The 18,080-nt window shown below is 46.7% G+C and overlaps 4 protein-coding genes across 5 annotated transcripts; 1 reads left to right on the plus strand and 3 right to left on the minus strand.

Moving 5' to 3' along the window:
- Positions 1-198: 198 nt before the first annotated feature.
- Positions 199-4,011, minus strand: LOC4325622 (homeobox-leucine zipper protein ROC9-like). The gene is made up of 11 exons (NM_001401468.1): positions 3,748-4,011; positions 3,376-3,641; positions 3,014-3,131; positions 2,696-2,908; positions 2,192-2,596; positions 2,001-2,102; positions 1,704-1,916; positions 1,444-1,618; positions 1,069-1,358; positions 902-988; positions 199-819 (listed from the first exon to the last, which is right to left on the minus strand). The coding sequence occupies exons 1-11, from the start codon at positions 3,814-3,816 to the stop codon at positions 406-408; spliced, it is 2,352 nt and encodes a 783-aa protein (NP_001388397.1). The 5' UTR covers positions 3,817-4,011; the 3' UTR covers positions 199-405.
- Positions 4,012-4,522: 511 nt separating this feature from the next.
- Positions 4,523-7,452, minus strand: LOC4327017 (probable protein ABIL5). The gene is made up of 8 exons (NM_001409037.1): positions 7,029-7,452; positions 6,845-6,927; positions 6,589-6,736; positions 6,075-6,174; positions 5,906-5,945; positions 5,719-5,810; positions 5,113-5,192; positions 4,523-4,944 (listed from the first exon to the last, which is right to left on the minus strand). The coding sequence occupies exons 1-8, from the start codon at positions 7,155-7,157 to the stop codon at positions 4,852-4,854; spliced, it is 765 nt and encodes a 254-aa protein (NP_001395966.1). The 5' UTR covers positions 7,158-7,452; the 3' UTR covers positions 4,523-4,851.
- Positions 7,453-8,429: 977 nt separating this feature from the next.
- On the plus strand, positions 8,430-10,373 carry LOC4327018 (protein CURVATURE THYLAKOID 1C, chloroplastic). The gene is made up of 6 exons (NM_001409038.1): positions 8,430-8,709; positions 8,839-8,933; positions 9,217-9,303; positions 9,394-9,456; positions 9,538-9,575; positions 10,012-10,373. Exons 1-6 carry the CDS (start codon positions 8,592-8,594, stop codon positions 10,064-10,066), a joined length of 456 nt encoding a protein of 151 aa, NP_001395967.1. The 5' UTR covers positions 8,430-8,591; the 3' UTR covers positions 10,067-10,373.
- A 335-nt stretch (positions 10,374-10,708) lies between these two features.
- LOC4327019 (protein tesmin/TSO1-like CXC 5) lies at positions 10,709-16,419 on the minus strand. 2 transcript variants are annotated; one of them, XM_015766215.3, is made up of 8 exons: positions 15,690-16,419; positions 15,215-15,322; positions 14,389-14,566; positions 13,360-13,716; positions 12,610-12,692; positions 12,432-12,526; positions 11,212-11,640; positions 10,709-11,104 (listed from the first exon to the last, which is right to left on the minus strand). In XM_015766215.3, the coding sequence occupies exons 1-8, from the start codon at positions 16,094-16,096 to the stop codon at positions 10,905-10,907; spliced, it is 1,857 nt and encodes a 618-aa protein (XP_015621701.1). In that variant the 5' UTR covers positions 16,097-16,419; the 3' UTR covers positions 10,709-10,904. The 2 variants fall into 2 exon arrangements, with proteins under 2 accessions (XP_015621701.1, XP_015621699.1); XM_015766213.3 differs by having other exon boundaries at positions 12,610-12,695.
- Positions 16,420-18,080: the final 1,661 nt, after the last annotated feature.

Below are 18,080 nucleotides of genomic sequence, written 5' to 3' on the forward strand. Positions count from 1 at the left end.
GACGCGGTGGTCGGATTTGTAGAAGATGATACGGGCTCACCGACGCAGCGGCCCAACGTCATCGGTGTGGAGACGTGATATCATTACGTCTTGGGCTGGTCTTTACGTTTTGTTGCGTTCCATTGCAACGGATATGATCGAGTTCCAAGAAACCGCCCATGGCACGGCTCTCTGCTAGTTGCGGTGACCATAAAGAAGTCTGCAAGACGGGGGATTTTTAACGCTTAATTGTTGACTTTACAGTACCGTGTAGTTCTATAGTACGAGTATCCCTTTAGCTGTACACTTATGTTCATGGTAAGTCACGATGCAAATTTACTTTGCAAACATGGTCACGTGGAGTCGTGGAGTATCATACGAATAACGAATCCGAAGTAGGAGTAGAATATTTCCGCGTCCCGTGGACTAGAATTCCTCCTCGCACGAGTCGCACCCCAAGGCTTTCCTGATGTTACGCAGAGTGGAGGAGACCAGGACCGTCACGGCCTCCACCGAGTCCGGCGAGAGCGTGGCCGCCGCCGCCGACGGGCTGGCCGGGACCTGGAACGCCACGGTAACCAGCGATCCGGCCCCCGAAGCCTCGCCTCCCCTCCTCGACGCCGTGATCACCGCCGGCTTGGACTCGAGCCCGTCCGGCATCACCGAGATGAATCCGCACGGCAGGAGGTGCACGCCGCTCGAGTCGTGCCCGGCGATGACCGGCTGCAGCGCGGCGGCGTCGATCGCCGCGTACGCGATCGTCGACTCGCAGGGGTTGGTGCAGACGTCCTGGAGGACCCACTTGCCGCCTCTCTCTTCTTCTTCTTCCGGTCGAGCGGCCTGCAGTTCATCCATCCGAAGGAAAGCAATAATGTACGTGTCGACGAGATGCACATGTAGCTGCCAGGGAAGGTTAGCTTACGTAGGCGGTGACGCAGTTGGTACGGTCCTTCCCCTTTGCAAGATTCACGCGGCTCTGAACAGATTTTCCGGGTAGCATCACGTCCCACTACAACAATTTGATTAGTGAGTCAGAGTGTGCATAATGTGCATGCAGGGTAAGTTGAAATGCGCGCAGCGGCGGCTCACCTCTGGTCGCCGTGATTCATCCCTCAGTAAGTCGAGGAGAGCCGTCGGATTCACCGGCAGCCACGTCGACGCCGCGGCGCACGCGATCAGCCCCTGCGGCTCGCCAGGGTCGTCGCCGGCGTTCTCCCGGGACGTCAGCCAGATGTCGTCGTCGCCACCGCCGCCGCTGCCTCCTTTCGGCGCCCTGCGCCACGCCATGTCACACGATCCACCGGTGGTGCGGCAGAGGCTCGACGTCATCCGGTGCGCCAGTTTCAGAACGCTCCTCCTGCCCGCGAGCGTGGAGACCCCTGTGTACGGGAGAGATCCGTGAGACGGCCATGGATGATGATGGATCACGCGGCGCTGCATGCGACGTGTCAGTAATGGTTTTACCGGTCGAGTCCCTCGTTGGAACGTTGGTCGCCACGGCGAAGACCATCCTCTCGCACTGGAGCTGGAGCGCGGCCACCCAGCGTCTCGCGCCGAACGCCACGCCGCTCGCGGTGACCGCCCGGTACAACGGCGCGACCGTGCACCGGCGGCATCTGGTGTGCTCCACCCAGGTCATCTAGTCAAACCACGGTGCAGAGATTTGGTTGAAAGTTGAAACGGCCGTACGCCAGCTTGAACCATACTGTGTTCTACGTATATACCTTGCACCGGCCGTTGTTCTGCTCTTCGATGAGGCAGCCGGATGGGTTCTTCCAGCACCTGACCGCCGACGACGCGTGGACGCCAGTCTCAGACTCGTCGAAGGACACGTCGACGATCGCCCATCTCTCCGCGGCCAGCTTCTTGCAGTAGCGGGCGAAGTATAACTCCCTCGTGGGCACCATTGGTGTCAGTGTCTGAAGCTCTGCATACATCTGGAAACCATATCGAGCAAGGTATGACACGTTTAGCACTATGAATTTCGTCGGTCAGAAGCAGAGAGACACAAGACGGGTCACCAGTTGCAGGACGCCGTCTCGGCCATCGTCTTCGCGGTTGCTGATCATTTCCAGCGTCGCTGCCTTTGAGATCATGGTAGGGAATAGGTCCTTCCACTTGTCCTGCACAAAAAAAAAAATCATGCAAGGTGTATGCATGTATGAGCTAGTGTCCGTGTGTTCACAATATCGGCATATCGCCATGCACATACCACGTCCATGAAAGTGTGCACAAGATGCATCGTGTCAAGGTAAACTAGTCCACATTCCCTGGAAGCCTCAACCGTCCAGCCGGCCATCTGATCGCCGGAACCACCGTGGTCGCGGCGGAACAAGCGCACGTACTCGTCGTAGTTCAGAATGTCCCTGCCGGTCTCGACGCCCCGCACCCACACAGGCTCGCCGGAGGAGCACATCCCAACCAGCTCGTCCAGCGCACGGGTGGCCAGCTCCAAGATCCTCGGCTTGTCGTCGTCGTGGCGTAAGAAGCCGCCGTCGTGGTCGTGCAACGGCGGGCTCCTGCTGTTCGTCTGCATGGCGCCCGCGGACGCGGAGCACGGCGGCGAGGCGATTCCATCGGCGGCGGACTTTCCTGGCGTCCCTCGCAGCCTCTCTATCTGAAACAAGTTCAACATCGCCAGTTCGCCGGAGTCAGTGTCTTGCAGTGTAGCGCACCGGAAAGGACGGGCGCGGCTTCGCGGCGGCGGCATACAAACCTCAGCTTTGAGCTTGGCTTTCTCGAGTCGCAGCCGCTGTTCACGGGTGTCCGCCGCCGTGGCGGCGGCGGCGGCGTCGCTGGAGGTTGCCACGACGCCGCAGTTTAGGCAGCGAGATGGCTTCTTGGCGAGCTCTCTCATCGCGCGGTGCTCGTCCTGGAGCTTCTCCAGCTCGGACTTGAGCAGCGAGTTCTCGTGTCGCTCCTGAACCGCCTGCACAGATCAAAATCCCCATGCATTCATGATTCATTTGCTGTTTGCTGTTGATCGGTGGGACGAGCACACTGGTATAGTTAAGACTGAGCGCTAGTAATTAACCTTGATCTGAGTTCGTCGGTTCTGAAACCAGAACTTGACCTGGCGTGCAGAGAGGCCGAGCTGCTTACTGACCTGCTGCCGCTGCCTCTCATCCGGATGTGGGGACTCTTTGAATAGCCTGCTCATTCAACCGATTCAGAACAAAATTCCATTTTGAAAAATATTTTCATGTCAGATCATTGAGGAACTACTGGAACGCTTGCTTAAACTAAAAAAATCTCCCTCTCATGCAAGTTCATCCTTTCTGGGCCTGGCCCTATCTGATCCATGGGCCTGGTGAAGCACCCCTTTCACCCGCGGCCCAGGGGACAGGAAACACCTGACGCTGATATTCACGCAACAGAAATGGAGGAAATTCTCACGCTTCCATGATCCTGATTTGTTCGGCGGTGTGCCTGTGGTAGTTCTTCCTCCTCCTCTTCTTATTACTACCCTCTCCGTCGTCGTCGTCATGGCCGCCGTCTTCCCCGGAGCCACCGCCGGACTGGGACTGTCTACACCCCGGCCCCGCGTTCTCGCTGCTGATCTCCACCGCCGCCTCGCCTGCAGCCTGCACCTCCTCGTCGCCTTCCTCCACCCCGTCTCCACCCGACGCCGCAGGTCCATTTTTCCGGCCGAACACGCCTGCCTACGCACGTACATAAACACAAACAAGCACACAGGTGATTAGGTGAAAATTTCAGACAAAATGATCTACATAAAGATCGGGCCGTCGATAGAACGATGTGACGAACCAGTGTGAGGGAGAGCGCCGGAGCTGCGAAGAAGTCCTTGGTTCGTGGCCGCGGCCGGTTGGTCCCCATCTCTCTCTGAACTCTGAAGGCTAAGCTAACACTAGCAGATGGATGCTGTCTTTTGTAGGGCTTAGAAAGCTAGGGTTGATCGACCGGGCAAGACGGCAATGGCGTAATTGAAGAGAAAGGGAACAAAGAAGTTACGTGAGACCATCAGGAGGTAGTACAACTGTTCTACTGGTACTAGATACATGGCATTTTACAGACCGAGATGGAGAGAAATGGCAGACAGGCAGTTAGGGATTTGAATGGTAGTTATCTACGTACGCGCGGCGCGGGGCGTTCATGCAACCGGACGGTGCTTCTTGAATGAAATGCGTGAGCCGGTCGATCGATATGATGTTGAGCGGGCTCATCGAATTGGCATAGCTTGTGGCAGGAGCTTACTACTTAATTAGTAGTTATGCGAGTGCTTTTAATTAGTCCTATGATGGGCCAGCTACCCTCAAGAATGTCGCGTAAAAAGCGAAATTCCTTTATACTACTACTAGTAGTAGCACGCCACAGTACAGTACGAGAGTTGATTCACACCGTTATGAGAATTACTGCATGTATATATATGATATATCGGGATTCGGGAGTTGATTTCTCAAGCACAAAGGAAAAGATGCCCTGAAGTACTGAACGTACATGTATTTTTCCTTGATGATGCAGAATTTGCTGAATTCGTGTTCAGGTTTCCTTTTTACGAAGTCATCGGAGGGGAGAGATTCCTCACCTGAATCTTTGTCATTGATAATAAGGAGACAGATTAAAGTTTGTTACATGATATTGAGAGTTTGTAGAGGGGAAGAAAAACTAGCTTTCCAAGCAGATATTACTGCTCGATCCTTCAAGTTTGTTACATGTTCAGGATGATCGGGCCGAATTTACTGCTGGCACAAATGCAAAGCTAAACATACATGATGGTCAATGGACACTGGTTTGACAGAAATTGGGGATTCAGTGATATTAGGTTGTACATTGTTGCCAATCAATACTGAATTCATTAAAGTATGCGTGCATATATCCAGTCTCGAGCTATTCCGGTGGCGCTTTTGGCTCTTACGCATGCCGTCTACCTTTCCTGATAAATGACAAGATATTGCTGCCATGATTTGCCTTCTTCCTGTGTTCAGCTAGAACAATGGGAACGTCCTGCAAACGGGCATCTTGTTATGCTAAATTGTCACAAAAAGGGTAGCACGCTAACTGGCTAGTATGAAACTATTCGCCAGCGTTTTGATTTGGTAAAGTAAATAATGTTTAAAAACATATTTTTTAATTTGAAAAAAAAAAGGAGCTCTTTGCTCTTAAAGAGAATACCTCTGCTCTGAAAGAGAATGAACTCTTTGCATCCGTTGTTGGGCTTTCAGAGTCTGTAGTTGCCACCGAACGTTCTCTCCCTAAAGACAAACAACATCATGAAAATAAACAAACAGTCAATCTACCACAAATATCAAGAGAGAAAGCTTAACACATAACTCGGGATAACATGCAAATGCTATTATTATACGGAAAACAAAACTATAACTGTGGTAAACTATAGTCTATAGAAGGTTGATGACAAATCTATTCCATGCATAAAACATACACACTTAGGAGAAAAAAATGTACAGATTCCTCTATCAGTTAGTTTGTGTCATTACGTAATACATGTTGATTAGGGATCTTCACAATTTTCTTCAAGTTCATAACACAAGGAAACTAGACAATTATGATCTCATCAGAAACATATCAGAATTTCATATAACATTTCTTCTAAGATTTACATAGTTACTTGTAAAAAAAAACAGATTTACATAGTTACTACTTCCTAGTTCTTAAATTGAAGATAGTAAGGAGTACTAATCAATGAGAAATGTATATCATACACTGAAAACAATAATAAGCATACATATCTTCATAACATGAGCAAGATACCGAATTTACCAATGGTTGACTGAATATCATATGGCTTGAAAGTAAGAATTGCTCCAGGTATGGTTGGGCTGTTGTACTCCACAAATTTTACATCATCTTTCCTGTGTGCAGAACTACTAATGTTATAAATCGATATGATGCAGGTCACATGCTATAATAGTAAAATGATCAAAGGAAAATTTTAGTTGGCATAAACCTGGAGTTAGCACCATTTTCCTCTTTGGTTCCTCCAGTAGCTGTAGTGAATAATATAGTTAGTCAATGATAACAGAGTTGAAGCTGTCCAAATGACCACATATCAGCAACCCTTTTTTTTATAAGAAGTAATGGCGACAACACAAAATCAAATGAGTTAGAGAATTTACATTGCGAGAGGTAACGGCGATGATACTGAATGGCATCATTGTCCCCACGTACGGTCAATAGTTTGAGAGTAATTGCATACTGTTCACATGTCAGGAGCCTCTGGTACCATGAACATGAAGAGACTAAAAATTAAAATAAGTGGCAGTACTAAAGTGTCGTTTGATCGATGTTCATCAGCAGTAACCATGAACCGTTCACTTTCAAAATCTATTACACTAACTTCTTGAAATTGGAACGGAAAAGTTATCCCTGAATCAAAGAACGGAAAAAGTTGAAGGAGTACAGGATCTTCACTTGCCTTTTTTAGATAATGAGCTAAGTTACCTAATCATACTAAAGTACTAAGCATTTAAGCAGTGAGTACTCTGTTTCTTTCAACTACTTCTTCATCATTGAAATGGTTCAAGCTACTAGTCATGTTGCGAGCTACTAGTGCTATTTTCTGTAACTACACTGACTCTTATTGTCATGCGAAATTCACGGAAAATAGGTTCAGTCGACGGATGTCCTGACCTGCTTCAAGAAGTTGAGCTTTTTCTCTGTTTGTGTGATCTCAATCTTCTCCTGCAGCTGTTGCTCGAGCTTGGATGAGACGGTCCCCAAATGATCAATCACCGCTACAATCGCGTCGCAGATGTAACCTTTCGTGCTCTCCAGAATTCTTCAAGCAAAACAGTGGCAAGTGAGAGGACATGTTAGGCACGAGAGAAACAAAACAGTGGCGGGAGAAGTGTATAATTAAATGTGATAGCTGAAGCTTTGCACTGACAGCTTCTTCTTCTCGGTGTCGAGGAACGCCTTCTCGCAGCAGTCCGCCGTCTGGTGCAGCTGGGAGCGAAGGTCCTTGAGCTCCTGCGGATCACAAGACCAGCCCAAATGTTCAAGGTCAGAGACACAACGCACACGGGAGACACGATCGGGGAAGAAGGCAAGAAGCCAAACAAGTGCTCAACTCTCAGCGCGCCGTCGAATCCCGCGGCGCCGATGAGCGACGAGGACCTGCCGAACGGCGCCGCGCCGGACGCCTCCTCCTGCTGCCGCCTCCCCGCCACGCCGTCGACGCCGGCCTCTGCTACCTCCATCTCTCTGCTCAGCCCTTCGCCAGTTCACCCTCTCTACACGCGAGCGTAGGATGCTAGCTAGGACGGACAGGCAGGCAGGCAGCAACGGAGTGGGCACTGCTCGGTCGCTACTAGGCCAAGTAGTGAATAGTAGTGATGGTGATGATGGAAGCTGAAAATGGCATGTGCAGACGCGCGGGAAAGAGGTTCGCCCGTCCCGGTGACAAGAAGGAACCAGGGAGGAAGACGACACGGGGGGCTGCGCCTGTGCGCGCCAGGCGGTCTCGTGACACCCTCCGTGGCGCGGCGCGGCGCCGAGCGCCAACCCGGCGTGCGTGCTCGAATCTATCAAGCGGGGCGCGGTGGCAGCAGCGAGCGACGCGTAGCGAAGCAACCGAGCTGGACAGAGGCGACACCGCGGCTAGTCCGAGGAACGTGGGGGCGCGAGAGGTGGTGGAGGTGAGTGAGACTCGAACGCTTGGACGGCGCCACGCTGCGCCTGTGCGCGGGCGGGGTCACGGGGGGGCGTGTACTGCCGTCCTGCCGGTGCCACAGGGATCACAGCCTCAGTCGCAGGTGGTCTCGGACAGACAGATTCTCTCTTCCGCGAGAATTTTGGTTAAAGCTCGCCGTCGATTGTACGACCCCGATGTAAGTTAAGGAATCCGATGTTTGTTTACTGCTCGTTTAGTTTCTACAGTATTATGCAGAGTTACAGGGGAGCTTGCAGCAGTGCTGGTTTGTCATTATCGTACAGATTCCAGTTACGTAGCGCTCGTAGTATAAATAAAGGAAAAAAAAATGGATTTAATAGAAAGAAATGTTCACACATATCACGCGTAAAATCTCAACGTTAGCTAATCAAATCATAAGTTGAATACGAGTTTTATAAGTTATATCGTATTTACAATACAATTGCAATGTAGTTATACTTTAATTATATTGTAGTTATATTTTTTTAACGAATCGGTAAGCTGCCAATTTCATTGAATAGAGGAGGAGTAAACTTTATAAGTGTGAAGCAAAAAACAAAGCTCAGGACCTTCGGTTCGAGCAATTAAAAAGAAAGTCAACACATTTGAATGTTTTTACTAAAAAAGTTGTGACGGTTTAGTTTTTTAATATACTCCAAAAAAGATACAAACTGAAACATCTGTGTGTCACTAGTCAGTCACTATAAACCTAGCGAAATCTGAAGCTGTATCCCAGCGTGAACTTCCCCGGTCTCCCGGACAGGCAGGCGGTACAGTAATACTCGTAGAATGGAAATTAATCAGAATATCTGCAGAAGGCAAGGGGCAATCTGCAAATCTGCCAACCGATGGTGCTTTCGTGGACGAGGAGCCTTCCACTCGCATCCGCTGCAGCAGACGAAGGCCAAGCAGTAGTTCTTCCCAATATCCACCGCTCGCGACCTCCGCAATTCCACCGTATTCTCGGGGGAAGCTAACCGCGATGGCCTCTGCTCTCGCCGTTGCTCGGCCTGCGGCTCTCGTTCCGCGCGGCGGCAGCGAGAGCATCACCGGGAATCTCCCCATGCTGCCTGCAGTGCCAAGCACCAGATTTGTTTCAGGTGTTTTTCTTTTTAATTTCCTCCAAGGGTCCCAATCAATCTCAACCTTCTCTTGCACTTCTTTTTATATTGTTGTTTCTTTGCAAACGAGCCATTGAGTATCATGTGCTCTAATGTGCTCGTATGCAGGGAGGATGAGGAGTCGCAATGTCGTCGCTGCAAAGGCTGCGCAGGACAGTTCAGAACCGTCATCCGGGAGCGTTGTGAAGTATGTCCAGAGTTCGGTGAGTTTTTTTTATCTCTACTAATCAATTTGAGCTTTGAGGTAGATAGTAAGTTCAGGAACCCTGATGACATTGGCAATTTTTTTTTCTGACGCAAGTTCAGAAAGCTTCGTTGTACGCACTTACGCTTCTGATCAGCTTTCACAGTCTGCTACTTTACCTGGAGTAATTATGCACTGAAGACAACTTGATACCATAAATTGTTCTGAATTGTGTTTGAGGCACCTGATTATGTATGGAGGTTCTCATCATACTTTTGTTTCCTGAAAAAAAACTGAAACAGTTCAGCAGTCCTGAAGACCTCTTTGCTCTAGCTGGTATAGGATTTGCAGGGATTGCCGCATTATGGGCTTCTATAAATCTTGTAGAGGTAACTTCCAGATGATCTAGCTTCAAATGTGCAGTTTTTCGATTGTTGGAATAAGAGCGTTTTCATGATAATACAATAAATCAACTTCAGGTCATCGACAAGCTTCCTGTTCTCCCTCTACTCTTTGAATTAATTGGCATATTGGTTGCATGGGTAAGTTTTAGGCAGCGACTATTCTCCTTTATGAATTATATTTTCTAATCTTATGAATCTTCACTGTTGAACTCTTTGCAGTTGTTCATATATCAAAACCTACTATTCAAGCCAGACAGGTAACTTTGTAATCGCCATATATCACACTTGCAAAAGTTTACATGGATCTGTTTGAGAAATGGCTCCATTTCTGTATATTTACATAGCAGATGCTTCCAAGCTTGAAAGATCTAACTTGCTTTGTATCATTAACAAGCCCTTAGAGATCTTACTTTTTTTGAATCATTGATGAGAAGATACTGATAGTTTGATATACTTTACGATGAAGTTTTATGGAACTTTCACATTTACACACAACATAACGTCAATTTCTTTTTGGTTTGCTGCACTATGCCTGCATACCTGCATCATTGAGAATACTGGATATATATTGAACTGGCACCGTACTGACACTTTATAATGCAGCTCGGGACATCTGTATTATCGTTCTGAGCACCATAGTTGAAGAGTTTCTTTTGTTGCACTTTCTTTACTAGCCCAGTTGTTTTTCTGCAGGGAAAAGTTTCTGAACAACATCAAGAGTTCCGTATCTCGCGTCTTGGGGCAGTAATTTGAGGCGAAAATGGAGCACAAGCAGCCTTAACTCTTGCCGTCGTGATTCGCTTTCTTCAGGCCTGGAGAAACCAATGAATATTTAACTGTATGTGCAAAATGTGAGAAGCTTGTTTTCGCCATTGTCCACTCAAGAAGCAATGTCCATTTCATGTACAGGATAGAGTGATATCAAGTGTTCTATTAATAGAAAAAAAAAGTCTTTCTTGATCCCTGCTCCCTGCATTATTTTCAACAGAAAATTGCGGCTGATCGATATGATATTGAAGGATAAATCCATGAAATAGACGTCTCCACTTTCCAGTACTCATATGCATCCATGTTTTGCGGCACATTGCAGCGGAATAACTTCATCGGAAAAGAGTGTTACAGTATGAACTGAAGGCAAATTTGGAGATAAGATGGTTCTGCAATTCTGCAATTCTGGTAGTTGCCAATAGGATGAAGTATGGCTTCACACTTTCACAAAAAGTTTGAAGCGTAGGTGAACCAGTCTGGAACTATTACCATTTACAACCAGCCACAACCAATATGAATTAATCGCGTAAAGTGGAATAATCTCATCTAAAATACTAGCATGGTGATTGGCAAAATTTCACGAGGGAAATGGTAAAGGTAAAGGAACAAACAATGTAGACACTAAGATAAAGGCTAAATGCATATTTATGACTAAGCTAACTATCCAACATTACACTTATTTTTACCAATGAGAACAAATTGGAGCTTTCTTGAACCTAAGACAAGAATGAAGACTGATACAAGCTTCTGATCAACATGTTAGAGGGAGAAAACATGATTCTCTTGACCATGCTACCCAAAATACAAACCCCGGACACCTATGTATTTTCATGCTTGGGTTTTTTGTCCAAATGCCCAGTTGCGGAGTTTCCAGCAGCAGGATGTCTACTGGAACTCTGTAGAAATGTTTTTACAACAGGTACATCTACTTCTTTTGAATAAGGTATTCGTGAAACACCATTCGCCTGCATGGGATGGGCAGGCACTTCAGATTTGATTGCCATGGAAAACTTCTCCTCTGCAAGGAAGAACCATCAGGATCAAACTGTACACGTTTTACAAAGCAAAAAATGGAGAAGTTCAATAATTCTGTATTAGCATGACACATGGGAAATTTCGATGTACCTTTCATTCTTCCGAATGTCACAAGCTTATGGAGACAATCACGGAATTCTGTAAGCACACACCTTTCTTGTTCTGCATACAATTCAGACTGGTTCTGGTTGACAGGTGCTGGCTGCTGCGGAACTACATTTTGGGAAGTCATAAACATCGTGTCTTGTTCATCACACATCAATGCTAGTGTTCCTGGAGACATTGGCCTATTGGATTTCTGATCATCATTGCAATCATGTTTAGACTCTTCTAGAGAAGCTTTGCCTGCACGAGTTCCTCCAGTTGATGGGTCATCAGCTGATGCCTTTTGATTATTTGGATCATTATTGTTTTCTTCTCTGTCATGGTTTGTCGATGCTAGGGAACCTCCAATCTCACCTTCCCTCTTCCCTCCCATCTCATCTTCCTTCTCTACCACCTTATCCTGGGATTTCTTACCTGTTTCCCAATGAGACAGTTCCCAATGTATGAATGTGGTCATGCCTTATATTAACAAACATAAAACATGCTAATAAAGACTTGGTTATCATTTAAAAACATCAAGCATAACTATGATAAAACCATCACGCCTATTACAGCATGGTTTCAACAGGGAAAAGACATTAACCCTGATAACATTGGAAGTTACAGAATGGTGTTAATGGGATGCATCATGCACCAAATCAAGCCTGGAATAGCTTCATATTCATTTAGGGTTCCAAAAGAAATCTTATAAAACCATTTATTTGAAATACAAAAAATGGAGAGGAAGCAGCACATGGAACCCTATAGTGTTGGGTTTTTTCTCTCTTCAAAGTGACCAACAGATGGGGCATTTAACTATTTGCCACTTTTAGATTTGCCGTTTAACAATTTGCCACTCATGTGTCTATGATATGTGGGCCCTCATTTGTCTAAGATATGTGGGCCCATGTGGCAAATTGTTAAATGCTGCATCTAAGAGTGGCAAATAGTTAAATATCTTCACTGCGTAGGTATCCAAAATCCAAGCCCAAGAAAAGATGAGAGTTGAACTAAAAGCTTATGTGCTAGTGCAACTTAGTTTTCAAGAAAAGTAAAACATAGTTTGAATCTGGAATGGTAAAATGAAACAAGGATGTGCAGATTAATGCAAGTTGTTTGAATGGCTCTAAGCCTCTAACAAAGATTAAGTTATGTGCAGCACAGGATGCCCATGAATACTTTCTCAAGCAAATTAATAAAATCCCAAAATGTAAGACCAGCAATACCAGCGTATGCCTTTGCAGCATTTCCAGATACAACCACCAAAAGCTTGCAAAGTTCCTTTACGTCTCCTGGTTGGACAATATCCGCTAAAAGAGGCCTATAATGGAAGGGTACAAAGCCATCAACAAAAACAGGTATGATTGATCTTCTCAAGGAAAAGTGATAGAAGTTGACAGTTACCTGTAGGTGACCTTAAAGGGCCCCAATGTTGGAGGATGCACAGGCTGGTTTATTGGAAGCGGGCCATCGGATGGCATTCCATTCTTCTGATAAAAAACCTAATTAAATCACAAAGAGTATACAAAAAACCCTACCAGAACCCTGAAATAACTCTTGCTATTAGCAGCTTATGATTATCTGGGTTAGTCCAATTTTTTGGTGAATCTGTTGTAGAGGAATTTGTATCCCTCAAGAAAATATTTGCATACTCATTTATAAGTAGCAGTATATGAGGAGTTACCACTTCTGTATCACGGAGAACTAATAACTCAAAATTTATCTATAGTACAGTTGTTGGCCCCTTCAAAAGAGCAGTCCAGTGCATAAATTGCTGGTACAAACCCAAGAGTGAGGTAGATATTGTGTTAGTTGTGCTAAACTGATGGGGATGTCAATTAGAAGGGTATGTAATGTAACAGTGGGTCGTTGTAAACGTGCGGCACTGATACAAACGGAAAGTCCTTTTCCTTTCTGATCAAAAAAGCAATAGCGCTAGTCAATAACTATCCTATCCCTCAGAACCACACATCTGAAACACCGTTCATCAGATGACTTGTATGCATGGTATAAATAATTTTTTTTTGATGGAGCAGACCACTTCCACCCATCACTGAAGTCAATACCTCAAAAACACAAAGCTATGCAGTATGCACAGACGGAGGTATTAGGGAAAAACTGAACTGCCTGCTGAAATCTAGAAATTGTCATTACCTGAGGTACATGATTAGTCCTGTGAGCTCCATTTTCCTTGGCCGAGTGGTCAAGGGAAGGATCTATGTGCTTTCTCTTCCTGGATGCGGAAGGAGAAGAAAAGGCTGCTGCTCCAATAGCACCATTTACTGCTGCATTTGCTGCTTGCTGCATGTGAATGGAATTTTTATGATCCCCTTGGAAAAGAGCTTTTCTTTCTTCACTCCCTTCGAAATTCTTGCAATCCATACACTTGCAATTTTCAGAGCAAAGTATGTTAGCTTGGAAGCACTCACAGTACTTCTTGAGACAACCTGACTTCTTGCAGTGGCACCCTTTATTATGCTTCCCAACTAATGGAAGATCACCAGCCGCCTCCTGGCAATTTCAGGGACTAACATTAAGTACACGCATCATAGCAGGGCAAATCAGATAATGAGATGTACAAAAATGAAACATGGCATCCAAAAAATACTCGACCAGTTGGGGAAAGACCATGTTCACAGCTTTTCATTAAGAAGAAGCTTCAACCAATCCGACCGAGAAAGGCCACTAAACCCAGCCCCCCACACGTGGACTCGCTCCCTATGGATTGGTCCTTAACCCATGCTCGTCCTCCATAGGTCAATTCTTAACACGTTTTTATGAGGGGCCAATGAGTGACCTTTTCTAACTAAGCTTGAAATTCGCTCCCATGGGGAGTCGAATCCAGGACCTAGAGGTGCTACTTGAGCACTGTAACTACTAGGTTGCATGCCCTTTTACTGAAATATGGCATCCAAACTGTAAATTTCTTAGTTGTAGAGAGTAGCAATTTAGTTCCTCATTGAACTTGTGTAATTTCCCAAGCCTTCCCCTGTTCTACATTTGCATTCAATTAGTTTATAGCTTCATTTCGATTTTCAAATGAGAATTACATGTGATTGCACCATATGCACGGACATTCCTTGTATGAATCATTAATACTCCAGAAGTAACGGGCATCAATTATTGAACACCCTTAGCATGTATATCTAACTACTCATTTAAGACATGGAACTCAAAACATACCATATTATTCCGGTTAGCATGCGGGCTACTCCCAATCTTAGGCCTGAATGCATCAGGGTTGCGCTCCAATGTAGCATCAATAGCTTCACGCCTAGCAGTCTCGTTCTTAACATTATTAAAACAGTTGGAACAGTTGCATCCATCACAGTAAACACCCGATGCAAAGCATTCACAATACCTAAACATAGAAAACCATGAGATCCAGATTGATAATATCAACTATCAGTACACAAAACCTTACAAGCATAGTGAAAGAGGTACCAGAGACAACAGAGGTATGCGTTTTGAGTCTACAGTGGAAATCGAACAGAAACGCATTAAACTGCAGAACCAAATCATGTTCATGTACCGTGAATCAGATGAACCACATTTCTAGTATACATCGTTTTGGATGCATATTGGAACTTAGATGGTAAAAGCCAGAGCCCAGAGCTAACCCATAAGTTTTTCCGGATACATATATAATATAACATTTTATAATTATCCAGACCAGCTAACTTGCGACAAGTATATACTAGAGAAATCTTACAATACCATAAGATCAAGTATTTGGTCACACTGTGAATGCTATTGGTCAAGTTTGGGACCATGCTATTATCATCCAGCTTTTTATTAAAAAAAAGGATTGAGCATCCATCTATATAAGCTTTTGGATTAAAAGAAACTCAAGACAATTTCACTTTACAAGTTTACATATGTCCTAGCATCTGTAGCAAATAAAATAAACTCTTTTGGATCCAACGTTATCCAGACTAGAGTTACTCAGAAGGGTACTCCAGTTGCAACATTGCACCGTTTTCAAGCTAAGGCATGTAATCTGACTTACAACTTCAAACATTTGGAGTGCTTGCAGTTGCAGCACTTCTTCTTTGTCGGGGTGCCATCTTTCCCTTCATAAAGCCGTGCCCGTGGTGGCTTTGGTGACTCTGGTTTCCTACAATACAGATTCAAAGCACAATAAGAACATCTTGGAACATGACGCAAAATAACAAGAGAAAAAATAGAAATAGGGAATTTGCATCAACTAAGATCGTAATAAGAACGAGGGTAATATCAAATATAGATGCAAGTGAAAAAAAAAAACAAAGGGTCCATCCTTCCATTTCCAAGGAAAGATAAGGGCAAAGTAAAATCGAAACCAAGTTTGAAACTTTGGCTTACAAACAAAAAGAAAAAGAAAAACAGTCTTCCTCCGATGAAATGAATCACCAAAAAGGAGTTAGAAGAGAGAAATTACCCAATTGAGAAGTAAAAATGTAAAGCTTGATGCTAAACATAAATCTAGGTACTGGCACACTCACAATGGAACGGCGACCGGTGGCCGCGGCACTGGCTGCGGCTGCGCCGGCCGAACCTGTGGCACGGGCACCGCCACGGCCACCGCCGGCCGCGGCAGCGGCACATGCACCACGTGGTGCGACCGCATCACCGGCAGGCCCCGGGGATGCAGCTGCTGCGGCACCCCCACCGGCAGGTGCGCCCTAAGTTGCTGCGGCTGCGGGAACCCCACCGGGACCGCCCTCGGCTGCAGCGCCCTGGACACGGCGGCCGCGGCCGCCGCCATCGCGGGGTTACCCGCCAACGCCGCCGAGGTGAAGTCGAGCTGCCTCACCAGCTTCTTAATCGGCGGCTGCGACGACGCCGCGGGCACCGGCGCCCGCGGCGGCGGCGGCGGCCCTCCTCCCCCCTGTTGCTCCTTCCCCGCCATCTATCTAATCCACCCAACCCCCACGAAGCTACCAGATCAACACGCCGCCCCTTCTCCCTCCCTCCCTCCCCGCCACACCTATCGAAACTCCACTCCACCCCACCCCCACCCCCAATTCGCCGCAGCCGCCGAGGCGCGCGGCGAGATCGCGGCCGCCGTCGCCAGATCGGGGGCAAGGCGTCCCCGCGCGGCCGGGGCTGGCGAGGCTGGATTCGCCGCGAGCTCCCCACGCGCGCGTGTTTGCGGCGGAGGGGTAGGGAATGGCGGATTTCAGAGAGGAGGAGTCTCCGAGTTGGGGATTAGTGGATTTTCCCTCTTGCTGCAGCTTCTCTCCTCCTCCCCCTCTTCTCTCTCTTTCTTTCTCCACCCCCTTTCTTTCTCCTCCCACTCTTCGCTTTCGAAATCAAATTCATATTCTACGGCCGGATCCTGGGGGCGTGCGGGGATCGGACGGCGGAGCGCGGCCGGGCCACATCCTGCGGCTCGAATTCATAGACGTTAGGTTGTTGGGCCGCTCGCCGTTCGATTCGACGGGGTGGGGGGGTGGCTGAATGCTTCCGCCCTTCGCGATGAGGTGGGCGCGTTACGCGTCGCTCGCCGAGTCCACCGCGGCTGACGCGTGGGGTCACGGGCGCTGGAGCTTTCGGTGGGGCCGCGCAGCCAGTGGGTGGGGTGACGTGGGTGGGCCGGAGATCGGGCCTTCTTGCGGCGTCGGCGTCGTTGATGTGATCCGTCCTGTCACACGTGGAGTTTGTTTCTCTGGAAAGTGCTGGTGGGTTTGTTATTCTCCATGACGGGTGGGACCAGGCGCGGGTGATGTACCCACCTGTCATTGGTGTAAATAGATGAAAGGGATGTACACCGTGCGTTATGCTGAATCTCTTGTGGCGGGTTTGAAAGATGTGACTTGCAGTTCTGTCAGTTTCAGTAAGGCCCATTTGAGGCCCACTTGTTGATTCCGTCGAGGTTAACGCCGTATTAGGTTCGCAGGCTTTTCTTTGGATGGGCTAAGGCTTGCATATTTTGAGCCATGGGACACATATTTTGCTTTTCAAAAAATGCTACTGGTAGTTTCTAGGATAGCACTATGTGATGTATATTCAGATATCGCATATGAAAAAGGTATTTTGGAATAGATGTATGATACGGAACACATAAAGTTTCACAGTAAAGACACCTACAGTTGATGAGCTTAAAAAATAACAAAACAACCAAAATAGTTTATAAGTGAAACTTTTATTAGCAGTTTAAACACTAAGATTGAAAGTAGACTGCAATAAACAAAATCCCCAGTATACTTAAAATTAAGTTTTAGAATTTAAAATTCCGTTTACGTTTGATAATCCAACAAACAAGTGAGGTGATTGGTAAAGTGGCAACTAAGAAGAGGCATAATTCAACCAAGGTTTTGAGTTGACGGCCAAGGGCGTTGACTCGTGTATTTCTAAGGCACGAGTTTTTTTAAGCTTATCCATTCATTTACAATGGGGCTATTCGAGAACACTGGCTGCAACAGGCCACGCCGCATTATAGCCGTGTAGCATGGTTATCTTCAATGCATTCAGTTGGTTAGTTGTTGCAGGACGGCTACAAATAGCACTGCCAAACAACCCTAATGGTCTTAGGGCTTGTTTGGCACGGCTCTAGCTTCAGCTCCACCTCTCTTGAAACTGGAGCCCAGCCAAATAGTTTCAGCTCCACCTAAATTGGGAGCAGGTTTGGGTGAAGCTCTATCACAAAATAAACTAGATAGGTGAGCTAGGTTTACGCAGCTCCACAACCCCACTCTAGACTTAACTCCTGGAGCTAAATTTAGGAGTTGGAGCTCTACCAAACATGCCCTTAGTTCTATGTTAGAGACCCAACAATTTTTTAAAAAGTATATGTCACCCTTGTACTATTAAGTCAAAAGCTATTGTCAACGTGTAATAGCAGATAGAACAAGATTTGACAAACACGAACGAATTATACAGGTTTGGGCCTC

This window comes from Oryza sativa, chromosome 1, assembly GCF_034140825.1.
Source record: "Oryza sativa Japonica Group chromosome 1, ASM3414082v1".
In the NCBI taxonomy this organism is placed as follows: Eukaryota; Viridiplantae; Streptophyta; class Magnoliopsida; order Poales; family Poaceae; genus Oryza; species Oryza sativa.